This window comes from Halyomorpha halys, unplaced genomic scaffold (assembly GCF_000696795.3).
Source record: "Halyomorpha halys isolate HHAL.00 unplaced genomic scaffold, Hhal_1.1 Scaffold373.1, whole genome shotgun sequence".
NCBI lineage: Eukaryota > Metazoa > Arthropoda > Insecta > Hemiptera > Pentatomidae > Halyomorpha > Halyomorpha halys.
Genome location: NW_027109386.1, coordinates 1,165,316 through 1,180,681, shown reverse-complemented (window position 1 = coordinate 1,180,681; position 15,366 = coordinate 1,165,316). Strand labels below are relative to the sequence as shown.

General features: G+C 31.2%; 1 protein-coding gene across 1 annotated transcript; it reads right to left on the bottom strand.

Annotated features, from left to right (window-relative positions):
- Positions 1 to 12,526: 12,526 nt before the first annotated feature.
- On the bottom strand, positions 12,527 to 14,137 carry LOC136795804 (histone-lysine N-methyltransferase SETMAR-like). Its single transcript, XM_067047583.1, has 2 exons — positions 13,204 to 14,137; positions 12,527 to 12,561 (listed from the first exon to the last, which is right to left on the bottom strand). Exons 1-2 carry the CDS (start codon positions 14,135 to 14,137, stop codon positions 12,527 to 12,529), a joined length of 969 nt encoding a protein of 322 aa, XP_066903684.1.
- Between the last annotated feature and the right edge of the window lie 1,229 nt (positions 14,138 to 15,366).

Here is a 15,366-nt window from a genome sequence, read left to right as displayed (position 1 = left end):
AACTAGATAAGTAGGGACAGTAGCTTAGGGTTTGAAGGCCAATAAAAAATAATTGGTTAATTTAATGGTGAGTAGTGTATAAGTTGAATAGATTTGGCTTTGAGTCGATCCAATTGGGTGATATTTTAGTCAAAGCTCCTCCCTTCTTTGTTATACTGGCGCTATAAGAAGGAACAAATAACAAAGACTTGAGAGATGCAGCCGAGTACCATTATCCTTAGTGTTTATGTTTAATTATCTTCCTCTACACTTTGGGCCGATCCAGCTCTCAGATATAAATGGATATTTTGAATAATTACGCTTTTTCCTTTTTATTTCCTCCTTTATCGCTAGTATTTTTTTCTTTTTTATCCAGGGCTTCTCCTGCAGTAGGGGCTATGATTTTAATTAAAAAAAGACTCGTTTCTCAGGAGGTAGTGGTTTCCTTCCGCAAATTAAATTCGTACAACTGGGCGATTCCTTTCTGGAAACACTAAGGAGTAGCATTGCAGGAATTCATGGAAGTCTTACTTTCTTACCAACTACCGCAATATGAATAACACAAATATGTAATAAATAACACATATAAGTAATATATAACACCAGAAACTAATAAAAATTCGCCGATTTGAATGAATATTTGCATATTTTTTATATTTGAAATATGAAAACCATATGTATTATTATTATTATTATTTTTTTTTTACCAATGCACTTTTTTAAGGATTAACACTACTCCTTGTAAGTAATACATACGTTATTAAATAAATCAAATTGTATCCTTGTATAGTCTCAACACTTTTTATTACATGAATAGTCCAGTATAGGAAACGACATTTACATCCTTAAGTCATAAATTACAAGTATATCCTTTGCTAATTCGGTATTTAAGGCTATAATGACCCATACGTGGTTTAAGCCTTAAAATAATTTTCTACAGTTTGCTTTAATTATACTCTACTTATCCCTGTCGAACAGATCGCCTTCCTTGTACTACATTTGGGTAACGTCTAACTTGGAATCTTCATAAAATGTAGGAAACTGCACGTCGATTCCAACACTCACTGGACAAACGGTCCAAGATTCCAATCCATTACAAAATACTGATTTACAAGACCATAGTGAGGTCTATTTAGACTTACGGAGTTAATAAAATTATCCATCAAGACCTTAATTTTCCTTAATTGTAGCCGATCTAGCTCGAACCGGATATCAATCCTTTCATCCTAATCCCTATGTTCCATTCTAAAACCCTAAACCCACTTGTTCTAACTTTCTCTTCTAATTTGATAATCCTGGGAGGCACCTAAAAAGAAGATGGTCTCCAGACCTTCTAATGTAGAAATGTTGTCGGAGTGCTATCAATGGGTAGTTCACTTGCGTATTGGGAATAAAACATAGTAACATTCAACGTTATAACAACCAATGACGCAAATGTATAAGTTATGTACGAAAATTTATAGTATGAGTATTTTTAGCTGGTTTTATATCTGTTAGACGTAGGTCAAAATGCATTTATACAAGCGGTTATAAACGTTATTTAAATATTTTTAATATATGAAACTTTTTACTAAAGATAGGGAAAGAATAATATTTTTGTTATCCTTCAGTGGGTAATATAAAAAGAATTCTCCAAATGTTTATTTAGGAGATCTGAGAGGACCTGCCACGATGCGTAACAACCCCCCCCCCCTCAACACTAAACGGCTCCTCATCACTGAATTAATTTTTTTTCCTCCGTTTGGATGAGGACCAGATGCGCTGTTTACGGGCTGCCTTCCGGTTTTCCCGACGGATCTATTTATGGATCCGATCCGGGCAATTAGTCGGGTTTGAACTTCTTAGTATATATCTGGACTCGTTCCACCCACTTAGCTTAATCGGGGGAGACGTTTTTGTTTTTTTTTCCTGTAAACGTCACACCTCGGCAGGATTGTGGAATTCGTTTTTTTTTTAGATTTTTCTCTGTTATAAACTGTTTGAAGCTTAAAGGATTTAAGAATTACATGCAAAACTATATATAATTACTTGTCAAAATTAATGTGTCTTCCAAATATTCGAAAAAAATAATTTTTCATTCCGTGCTCATCTTTAGATAATAGGACATCATTTAAAGTAGTGTACATTTGCTATAATATGAATTCTAATTAAGCTATTCACGTTCAATAGTTCCCTAGATATAGCTTTTTATGAAGCAACATTTCTTAAAAAATGTGCTGAATCAGTGGTTCAGCATTTCATGAAAAATCAGTGGTTAGTGAATTTTTTTTGAGAAATCTATATCTGCAAAGGGAGCGCGGGTAGTCCCGGGGTAAGGCGCGTGGCTACTAATTCCAAGGACCCGAGTTCTAATCCGGATGGACAGAAAATTGTTGTCTGTTTCACTGTAGCCGTGAGTCAACTCCTGTGGGTTCTTGGAGCTCTCCTGAGGTCGACCCAGCCCCTTAAATTGGGTAAAAATCTGACGGTCGAGCGTGATTCTACCAAATCACCTCCTTGCACAATCGTTGGTCTAGTAACAGTACTTCTTTGCAAAGTATTGAACCCCTGACACTTCATGGGTTGTAGCCCTATATCTCAAAACCATTCAACGTCGAAATGTCTATTAGCATTCAAATTAAAGCACGTTTAATGTACTATAAAATAGTATGTGACGTTTATGTTCGTAGGAGTAGTAGTTTTATGATATTTGACAAAATTAATTAATTTATGGTTCTCTTGACAAAATTTCATGAGGAAAATTCATATGCATATGCTTTTATCATAAACACTACTAACTCCTAAGAAGATAGGTGTAATCCTTCTGATTTTATATAGAATGTTACTTTTTAATAAGCTTATTTCGGAAACCATTGAACGTAAATAGCTCTATTAGGGCTCATATTTTATAAAATGTATTCTAATTTAAATAATGTTCTGTGAGGTTTATTAATGCTGTAGATCGTTTCAAAGATATGGAGCTCCGAATGAAAAAAATTTTTTTAACGTTTTGAAACAGCCATCAGTTTTTACTCTCTCTACGTTTACTTGGCAAATTCATCAATTTTGACCAGTAATTATGCGTAGTTTTCATAAAAGTAATCCAAAATGGGGTGAAACAGTTGTCTTTTTTTACCCCGGCCTTTGTACTAAAATCTGTGATTTAAAAATGTCGGATATTTTCTTCCAATATTTTATCAGTATTGTTAAAATAGATGAAGGTAAATTAAAAGTGTTTTATGTAGGACGATAATTATTATCATTACAGACCGGTAATAATAAAGCTTTTAATATTTATGAGCAAGGTCAAAACAGTGTAAGTTCTTCAAGATTTGAAGGAGTGTTCTAATGTTTTATAATGTATTGTTAATTTTTTTTTTTCTAATTCAAAAATATATTTTTGTACTATCGAAATTAACGGCATTACAGAATTTTCAGTTCTTGAAAAATGTTTAAAAATTTAAAAGTTAAGTCTATGATATTGGATCCATAAAATCTAGAGAACAAAATATGTGCCTGAATAGCCGGAAATCTCTCAGTGACAAAATTCTTAAAAATCACTACTGACTACAACAGGCGCATTGTGTATACTATAACGTAAAACAATCGAAAAATCTACTTTAACCGATCAGGCTTATTTTATTTTTTCTGTTTGTTCCGTTCAACACCCTTTTATGTTTTACTTATTGCAGGAAATCCTAACTGTAAATTTCATCTTATTTAATTATTTTGCGGAACTATGTTTTTTTTTCATAGTACTGATTAAAAGTTATGAAGGAAGAATTAAAATTTCTAAGTGCAAACAAATTATTTTTTTCTTATTTCATTGAAGCCCCGGAATCAATGATCATGGAATAAAATTTATAGGTACCGTCTAACAGACTTCGTCCTTGATTTTGGATTTTTTTTTTACATTCAGCATTTGTGATGCACTTTTTGAATCAAAATAGTCTGAAATTTATACGAAAATTTATTATAATTTTATTATATTTTATATTATATTATATAAATTTATTATAGAAATCTAGGAATCAGTAACCGGTTTAATTTAAGGGTAAGAACAGAACCACAAAAAAAGGAACACTCCGCGCAGAAGGGTTTAAGGGAAGTTGCCTAAATCGCTGTAATCGTGTTGAATCCCTTCTAGGACCATCTCTCTAATTCAGGAAATCAAAAACAAGTCGCTAGGAACTAGATTTGGGTTGTGGCAGTGTTGTCCCGTTGAACCTGGTCGAAGCATCGGCGGCTTGCAACGTTTGAAAGGGCGCATTGTCATGGAGTTGATTTCTAGGCGAACTCAATTCTTCAACGTAAAACTGACTTATAACAGTCTATTTGACTGGAACAAACTTTTAGTGGTTCACTCCTTAGATGTTGAATTCAGGAAAAACAATTCTTGAAGTTTCGTTTGTTGTTGCTTTTTTTTTTTTTTTTGCAAATTTTTGCGTGGAAACACTGTCGAAGTCACTCTATAGTCCCGAACTACCTCTCAGTGACTTAAAAATCAAGAAAAACCTAATTTGAGTAGCGGTTCGACACAATTTCAATGGCAGCTTTGAACGTCCTTTAGAATCCTTCCGCGTGCGGTTCGAAGGGGCCTATGAACAATAAAAGAAATGTGATGATACCCGATGGTAATATATTGAAGAATTTATGTTCTTTATACAAAAGTATTTAATGCATTTTTTGTTCTGAGACCAGTCTTGAAAGTTTGTGAACTCACAATGTATCTTTATTTGATTAAGTGACAATCGCCTTAGTCCACTCCCATGATCCTTCTCCAATTACGACATACGAAAGTTTCAGATAATTTGTATTTATATTATTAAAATTTAAAAAAATAAAACTTATGCTTTATTTACACTCAAGTATTGTAGTTAAGTTCTAATGAAGTACTAGATTTCCTTAGACCGGAATACGTTATTTACAAGTCCGTTATTTCAAACATTTCTATTACGCCATTGTCATTTCGAAGACATAAATTGAGCGGTTGTTGGCGGCGTGGTTGAGGAAATACCATGGAGTAGTGGATTGCGAATGAGCCTGATTTTTTTTACTCTTGACTGAGTGGTTGATTACCGGCCCTCGCAGCTTCCCATTGCCTTCGCACTAGAACCTCTCGTCTTCTTAACTCGTCTCAGGTTATTCCCTTATATATTTCCGATGTTATTTCTTTAAAAAAAAAAAAAAGTTATAGTTTCATAATTCAATGTTCTGTTAATAAAGTATTAGACTCGTAAACCAGATGATTTGAGTTAGTACAATATCGGATGCTTTAAATCGCGGCAACATAAAAAGCAGCTTGCCACCCGATCCCCCAAGATCCTCGCCACCCCATCCGCAATCTCTTTGTTATTAGATTCCGTTCGTTTGGTAACAACAGGTCTGTGAAGTCTGCCATCAGCGGACCATTTCCTTCAACAAAGGGCAACTGTAATTGGTTTAAGGAGTTGATGGCCTGGGGTTCCTCCTGATCGCCCTCGGCTCTTAGCGATCGATCCTTTGCTGTTTGGAGAAACAATATGGGTACTCGTATTGTATCATAACATGAATATACACCATGCCTATTTTACATTTGCTTTGCCGTTTTCATAGAATATTTTTGCTTATTCCCAATTAGATCTATAGTAACAGCAATTTACCAGAATGGTTGTATCAGTAATATGGAACCCCTCCTCCAAAATATATTACTTCTAATTAACTCATGTATTATTTTTATATTAACTCAGAAGTGCATTACTTGCATTATTTCAAATATTACTATTAATTGTATTCTTATTATATAATAATGCAAATATTGACATTGTACATTGTGCGGATAAAAGTTTTTTTTTTCTGTTCAATTACAAAAAATAAAATGAAAAAAATGTAATGAAAGAAAATAATTCTTTATTTATGGACTTTTCTTTATGCTTTATCTATACATTTTGTGAATTTTCGAAAAAATATTTATTTATTATATATTGATTCCTTATAATGGAGTACTAAGATCAATCGTAGCATTTGTCTGTCCCATATGGTGTTTCACTAATTTAACAAAATAATTTCTTCGATTTATTCAACAGTAACAACACGTAATTATTAACATTTGAGAATTAAAAATATATTGCTGCAAAAATCATAATATATCTGTATTTTAATTTATTCCAATACTGTTTTTTTTTTCTTTTAGTTTATTTTTTATCAAAATGTAAAACATAGTTAATATGTAATAATGAAAAAATAGTGAATTGTATAAAGGTGTATCCCATATCTGTATTTGTATGAATTGTGTATTTTTTCTCATATACCATTTATATAAATAGTTAAAATTTCTTTCATTTAATATTATTTTATTTATTTAATAATATTCCACGTATTTATATTACAATAGATGCTAATATTGATACATAAAACGACCATTACTCAAGTATTGTCGATGTTGAGGTATTGACGCCTGGAGGTTATGGGGTTATACTTCAGTGTCACCCTCCTGCGGTACGTCCCTCCTATATCTTGCAGATGAAGGATATGGAAGGAGTCATTCTTGTGGAGCACCCCCCTGACATGGAACAGCCCGACTCCTGATGACACCCCCACCGCACTAAAGAACAAAAGGCACAAGTCTTATTGATTTTGTCATCTACTGGCGTAGGGTGTCAGCTTTATTTATAGATTCTTCCTGTCCTTTGGCCTCCTTCCGAGCTCTCGATCGTATCTTATTTACTGGTTCCCCTTCCATCTCCTTCTCTCGGAGTACCTATAAAGTTTAATGCCGTTTTTTGAGTTCTTTCGGAACTCCTGCCAATTTCTTATTGTTGTGGAGCTTCTGCCAAATGTTTTGTTATTGTCGACCTGTATTTTTTTTCTCTAGTTAACTACTTGCAGTTGTTGGATACATTAATTGGAATCGTCTTTTATGAATTACTCATTACAGATCAGCAATTATATAAATGACATTATGTTTCACAAAATTCATTGGCTGCTTGCAGTGTTTAGAGAAAAATAATTGCAATGAATATTTTCCGATTGTTATTTCTTTATTTTTGAAATTTTACATATGCCTTTTAGCATATAATGCCATCGTTATATTAATCAGTAAAATTAACTACTTTATGAAATACTGTAATTGTAATAATGGTCCGAATCAAAGTAATCACAATTACATTACACTGTATCACAATTATTAAATGTCGGAACTTTGAAAATGTCTTCTCAGAATTTTTTTTTTATCTGATACACTAGTTGTGTGCGAGATATTTCTAAAAAATTATCACGAAGTGGACCACATAAAGTCATCGGCATTTATTAAATGTTAATTCTCCGAAATTTTCGTTTATCTTTCAAAATAGAAATTGAATAAACGTATAATATTGAAACAAAATAATCCTTAAAAATTATGATGCGTCGTTATTTTTATTTAGTAATTTACACCGTAAACTATTTCTACTCTATTATGAAAAAAAAGGAACCCAGATGCTTAGAAACTAAACTAAGATGTTTTAATTAGCTTAACTAGCAATATATTTAAGATATTTTATTTTATACAAATATTAGGCTCTCAAACACTTTCTAATAATGAGATATATCACATTATTGTATTTTTCTCTTTATTCTGGTTGAAATAAAAAGCATTTTTCTAAGTAAAAATTGATAAACCTTCCCTTCTGTAGGTTATGTAGAAAAAATTCTCTTAACCATTTAATTATTTTTTCTAAAAATTATAAAATTTGTAATTAATTTTTTTACCGAACCGCAAGAATATCTTTTTAAATTAAAAAGTAAGAATCAAAGTTACAGGAACCTGTGAATTACAGTTGGTATTAAATTCATGACAGGGTTTTTTTGAATCTCTATTAACATATATCATTCAGACAAGATTTTACTTTTTTTCTTTTATGTCTCCATGCCAAAAAAATTATTAATACAGTTGTTTATACATTTAAACATTTTATTTTCATTTATAGTGGAAGATTGATAATTTGTACTTTTTTTTTTATTAACACTGTTATATAAGGAATCAATCTATTACTTTTGATTGTATATATTATGTAGTAATTTTATGTAAAATGTCATTTTGTAAATATTAATATTCAAAAAACTGTTTGTAATTAGGAATAAATTGGGCTGCTGTTTATAACCAAAGACTATCTGCTGCGTCATGTGCTTGTAGCAGTAAGTCCACTTTGTGGCCTTCTAACTACTACCTGTTCTTTTTGTCACATAGACATTATTTTGTCATTATCAAGACTTCATTAATTAATGGTCATCAACATAAGTCGATTATTTTTTGTTTAAGAAGACTTCTCTTTTGTTTTATTTAGTTTAAATAAAGAAGTCTGTCGGTCAATCGTTACCATTTTTTTATATTTTTTAAGATATCTTGTTTTATATTTTTTGAGTGTACTTTTTTTTCTTCAAGTCTTCTGATGATTAAAAACCATTCTACGTTATAATGGTAAAAAAATTATAAAGGTATAAAGTTAATTATTTTTTAAGGTTCTAGATATATTAGAGATCCCCTTGAGAATCTACTCTTATTAACTTTGAGTTCATTGTGACCCAACACCCACAACCCCTCGTCAAGTGGACATTTTGTCGCCTCTGGTGAAAACCGTTGCTGAATTAGGCTGCTAACGTATTCATGGCACTCCGGGCTCTATATACTTTTTGCCTCATTTTCGTCTTCATAAATCCCTAGTACCATTCTGCCAGTGTCGCTTTCAGCAGAAGAGGACATGACAGTTTGAATATCCAATAGGACACTTCAGCATGATTGCCCCTCCTCCCTCCCCCGTAATGACGCTGTTTCAGTTTTGTCAGAATTTTTCGGGTAGTTAGTACCTTAATTATGAAAGGGTTAATTTCATCCTTGTTCACATAATAGTTAAAAAGAAAAAAAGGTTTTCAGTAATTCTTGAATTATTAAATCGTTGACCGTATATGGCTAGAGTTTGCCAATTCTGTAGTTTTAGCCTTAACTATAAATAAATAATCTTCTCACTACAATACGATGAAATATAATTAAATCACACTTGTAATTTATTTATAATTAAAACCGACTTATATGAATAAAATTTTAATAAAAAGTTATATCTTGAAGCTGTTATATTTATTTTAAATAAAATCATTATTTTTGAAAAATTATTATAGATAAAAAAAATTATTACTTAATTATTAATACTTAATTTTTTTAATTTCTTGTGGGATTTAATTTAGAATTACCTATACTATCTCTACCATTTTTTTATTTATATTACTAAAATCGGAAAATGATAATCTCTCAAGTGAAAGTATATTAATAATTTAACAAATAGATAGATTACCAGTATGTATTCTCCATTAGTAGGACGATAAGAAACCTTATTGAAAACCATATGTCATATCATAAAAATAAGGTAACTTACTTCTGATAACAAATAAAAAAAAATGAAAAAAATAGAATACAATATAATAAAACTAAAATAATCATTTATAATAAATGAAAAGGTACAATGTCTTCTAATATACATATTTACAAATATAAACGCAAATCTGAAACATTTTGTTTATGTACCTTTTTTAACGCCTGACGGAATTATTTTACTTTGCTTAATAAGGGTGAAATAAATGTTACGCTTCGTGGTCCCTGCATTACTCATTGATGATATTGAACCTAATAATTCTCTTAGCTTCGAAAGTTTTATCATGGATAGTTTTATTCCAATTACTATTCTATTTACATAAGAAAAAAAATTATCACTTTTCTTAATATGGTATTAAAACTCAGGCTGTCCTAACACCATATTAAGAAAAGTGATAATTTTGTATGTAAAGTCATTTCTTTGATTAAAAAATTTAATAATTATGACTTAGTGAACACGAAGGTTCGATGCCGACACCACAATTGTTCTCTACATACATCTGTCCAGTGACGCCCCCACAGCCCCCCCCCTCCAAATCCAAATCTCCTAAATCAGTCTTAACACGATCCTACCTTCTACATTTAGGTCCACCCCTCGGACGTCTACTCTTCGATTCAGGGTTTAATAACATTTTAAAAACACGTTACTAATCTCTATAACCTTACACGCCCATCTTATTCGCCGCAATGTTACCTGTTAATGTTAACCGCAATGTTAACCTGAATAGCCTTTTGAATTTTCAGGTTAACTCATTCTTTTTTCGGTCAGAATAATTTATGCAATAGTCCACATTTCGCATCCGTAAAGAACAGTAGAAAGGATAATAGTTTTATAAATTCTAGCATTAAAGTTTTTGCACAGCATTCTTGAGCTAAGAAATTTCGAAATTTAAAAATAACTAGTATTTCCCGCTATACCTCGCTTTCATTTCCTTAATTTCGTTTTTTCTAGTTACCGTAGAACCTGAGTGCTTAAACCTATGAACAAGTATTCAAATATATATCCTCCTGTATGTATATAACTGAAATTGCTCCCATTTCTGTTTTATACTGCTAACCATATGTTTTGTTTAATCCGTGTTAATTTGCCGATCTAGTTCCTTATTAAACTATTTAGTTTTATATCACTACGTTGATTAACTCTAGTAAGGTTATTATAATAGAAATTATTGACAGATTGCCGCATTTACATAAAAAAAATGTATAAAACAATTGTTATGCGGATTAGTAATTATTATATCACGGTGCAGATGTTTTACTCATTAAAATTTATAATTTAGATCTGCAGTGCCATATAAGTTACTTTCTCAGTCAATCATGAATAATATTTTGTCCTTTATATTTATTTTAGGTACAAGAATCGCTATTATTCTCAGAGACCATATTTGTGTTACTGCGCGATGTGTGCTGGTGGAATTGTAGTATTTAATTAGAAGCCTGTTTCAAGTAGGGCTGCTTTGCAAATCTAGATAAAAGGCTGACTTTGTTTCGTATACACTTTAAAGTCCTTATTCGGCGCAAGCCTTGTTACTTACTTAATTTTAGTTTAAATATATATAAATAGTCTGAATCGGAACAACTCTAAAGTCTCTTCTTTACGGCTTTCCATTAATAAATATTTAAGTGGTAAATCAAATTTTCATAAATTAAAAAATACACGGTTTACAACCTCATAGTATTTTTTTTTTAATTTAGCCGATTAATTGAAATCATATTTAAAATGTTCGTAGTTTCATCACATAATATAATGCGATTTACTTGGAAATAAAAGAAATGGAAAAAAAAAATATTCTTGGCTCCCTTCCATCGTAGAACCGTATTGAAGATGAATTCCGTTCGGAGCCAAACGACTGACTTACTAAGAATAAGGTGATTCATAATCTTGAATTCGTTTTTGAAGTCCTACAGATTGTGAAGTTATAGTCCCCCCCCCCTCCCAATCTTTTTTTTTAGAAATTTTATTCTGTTTAAATAATTTATGTAGTGTTGTGTATGTCCTGCATTTTTAATTTTTTTTATATACATTTAAAAATTCCACCGAGAACCATAATTCACGAAACAATCTCTGTTACTTCTTTGATCTTGTCTTAAATTTTAGTGAAATATTTTGGTTGTCTATGACGGTGGTTTTTTGTACATTAAAAATCAATTTTATGATCTATATGATATGATTTCTTGTTAGAATTAATTTAATGTGATAATTTTTTATTATTATTTATGTTATAGTTATATAATTTATATATTGAAGGTATAGCTCAATAAAAATTCATGTTTTTTTTATTTCAGGTAAGGAACAGCTACATCATCCCTTGATCTGATGAAGGAGTATTACTATGTGAGTAATAAATTAAATAATAAGGTTTTATGGCTGTCACACTGAATGGTTTAGGTTTTACTCCCTTCTCTACTTAGGTTTAGTGTTATAATTAAGGACAAGACTTTTGTGCATGAAAAACCCGATATATGCAAAATCTTGCTGTGATAACTCAAGATGTATATAAAATGTCCAAACTTCTTTGTTGAATTAATAATATTATTACGTCAAAATCTAATCTTATTTGAATCTAATTAAATTTAGTAAATATTCTCTACATTTATGCAAATATAAATAAAGAACTAAACTACTCTGCTTAAAAACCTAAAACTTGATCCATAATGTAAGGTGTAAGGTCTGTGATTTGTATTGAATGATTTTTTATTCCTATTATGGAGGCTGGATTTCAATTTTTCTTTTTTTTTATAAGTTGGATTCGAATATTCATGTGTTAATCAATGCGTTGCTTAACTTGACATATGTCAGTTTTTAATTGTAAAATATATTAATAAAATGAATAAATATAGATATACATACACCTATAAGTATACGATGAGAAATATTTAGCTCAAGCATTATATTGTATACATCAAAACTAAAAAAAATGCTTCGACCGAGTAAAACGTTGAAAATTGTGGAGTACCCTGCAAAACTTAATTTTATGCAAAATAAAATAGTGTATTTTCTATGATACGAATTTCTGTTGAGGTTTGCGTCAAATGAGAAATTTGAAGCAAGAAATCTAAAGATGAAATTGTACGAAAATCCGGTATCTTGTCATGATAAAATGATATGTAGGTAACAATGTCACGGGAGGGTATCTAAAATATTCCTTTCTTGACTAAAATTCAACATTTTTGAAAATTTATTTACTAGCCATAAGGTTTAAAACTATATTCAAGAAACACTGTTAAGTTAGAAATAGGTTATGATAAGATAATATGACAGTATCAATAACTAAAGTTAAAAATAAAGTGAAAATAACATAATTTACTAAATATTAATATTTGTTTGAGATATTAGATAAATTCTAGATATAAAATTACATAACTTATATATCTTTAAATTATTTAAAAAAATCTTATATAAAATTATTTATTTATTTATTTTTATGAAATCACATAACTGGTCGTTGAAATACTTTTTTTATTTCAATTCTCTTAATTTATTGATTTTAATTTTTTTTTTAAAGGAATTTAAGTTTAATTAGTCCATGTTATAATTTTACATTAAACTGAAGAGAATGTTCTTAGAGCTGTGATATCCACAATTATTTTTGAAGTCTGCTTATGTGTTTTATAGCATATATTATCACTTAACAATAATTCACGAAAAACAAAACTGATTGTTTTGTAATGATAATAAAATTCCGTCATTATACCAGGTCATTCAAAAAGTCCTGTCGTTTTTTTGGGGGAAATTATAAATAAATAAATATTTTCAAATAATCACCTTTATTCATCAAAATATCCACCGTTACAGTCGGTAACCTTCTCCCAACGAGATGGTAAAGCCCAAATTCCTTCCTTAAAAAACTGTTGATTTTTACTGCAAAAATAAGTGGTCAGTTCGTGAATTAGGTTGTCACGGTCTTGAAAACATTTTTGTCTCAGATTGTTGTCGAGATCTCTGAATAGGTGATAATCAGTGGGTGACAGGTCAGGGGAATATGGTGGGTGAGGCAAAACTTCCCAGCCTATTTCTGTCAATTTTTCCCTGGTCAATTTGGCGGTGTGTGGTCGAGCGTTGTCTTGAAGAAGCAAAGGTCTTCTTCTGTTGACTAAGCAGGGATCAAAAGTCTTAAGCTTGGATTGGCAATGGTCCAGTATATTGCAGTATACTTCTGCAGTGATGGTTTGCCCTTGATTCAGAATCTCAAAATGCACTATACCTTTGGCTGTCCAGAAAACAATGAGCAAAACTTTCTTTGGATGGAGATCTGGTTTTGGAAATTGTTTAGGTTTCTCATCTGCCGACAACCACTGATATGATCGTCTGAAGTTGTTGTACAACACCCATTTCTCATCACAGGTGATGATTCGATTCAAAAAGGGTTCGACTTTCAAGCGGGAAGTTAACGAAGATGCAGTTGTCAAGCGAACAAGCATATTGGCATCTGAAAGCTTATGAGGAATCCATTTATCCAGTTTTTTCACTTTTCCCAGTTCTTTAAGGTAATTCCAGGCAGTGGTGGCTGAGATATTAAGTTGAGAGGCTATCTCTGAACAACTTTGACGCGGATCCAACTCTACTACTCTTCGAACGTCCTCCTTATCAACTACAGTTGGTCGACCTGAGCGTGCCTCGTCTTCTAGTGTCTCGTCGCCTCCACGAAATTTTGAAAACCAAAATTGTGCCTTCCGCTCAGACAGCACATCTTCCCCAAACACGGAGCATATTTTTCTAGCAGTTTCGGCAGCTTTTGAGCCAAGTTTAAACTCATAGAGCAAAATCGACCGAATTTGAGTTTCAACTGGAATCATTTTAACTAGACAGTTGGATGGTGACTGCATTAAATTAATCCTCCTTAGCCTCCTATTCATAAAGTATAAACATTTGTGTTTACATGGATAAAAGTTGTATTGAACGGAATTAATTAGCAAACACTCTAGAATCAAAATAAACAACGAACAAACGAAAAACGACAGGACTTTTTGAATGCCCTGGTATAATACGATATGAAATTAGATTATGTTGAAGTTATGGTCATGTAATATCATATCACATCATTTCGTATATGGATGTATCGTGTATTTTTTAAGTAACCTCTCACAGAGATATCACGAAAAACTCATTGACATACATTACCTTACATTAATCTCAAGTAATTAAGTAAATATAAACACTTTTTATTATTATTGTGGTAAATTTTATATTTTTGTAGTTGTGAGGTTACGATGCAATGCTATTAGTCGTGTTGTTTTAAACTGGTTGTTGATTCATCTTAGCATCTTTCACCAGAGATAATAAAAAGTTAAAGCGCTATAAATTCTGTATAAGTAAAAGAGCTGCCAATGTATTGGAGTATAAAGTTAACCGTTCCGTGTTGCGAAGAATTTGCAGCCACCATGCAATTTGCAGCATGCAACTGCTGTACCGGAGGTTCATTAATTGCAACCGTTTACCTCGCAATTTCTCTTGTCTACTCTGTTCTTCGGTTGGCATATTCAATTGCCGCTTTTTCCCTCGTACTTATTTCTTTGTAAGGATTTTATGTGTTAAAGTGTACAAAGAGAAAAATAGTATCATCTAGCTACAGTTTATTAAAGTACATTCAGCATTAAGAACACGTTTGTGTATATTTATGGCTTTAATTTTATTTATTATTTCACAGACATGCATTAGAAATATTATATAGTTATACGAGAGTGTAACTAAACACCGTTCTATGTTCTTTTTTATTATAAAAAGGTTATTGGAAGCCCAGATCATTAGATCATTCTTCACGTATGTATTTTATTTTGTACAATTTTTTTTTTTTTTTTTTATTCTAACTCTAAACTTAATGTATGGCGTAGATGTTTTTTAAACAATAAATAAATAAATGAGGAGAAGATGGTTGGGGGTGCGGTCAATGAAACACAAATAAGTATGACTAACTTATTTTAATGTGCCGACGTTTCGGCTAGAGTTTCTAGCCTTCTTCAGGGCTAAAAACAAAACAAGATAACAACCACAGTAAGTATAAAAAAATAAAAAAGAAAGTATAAAC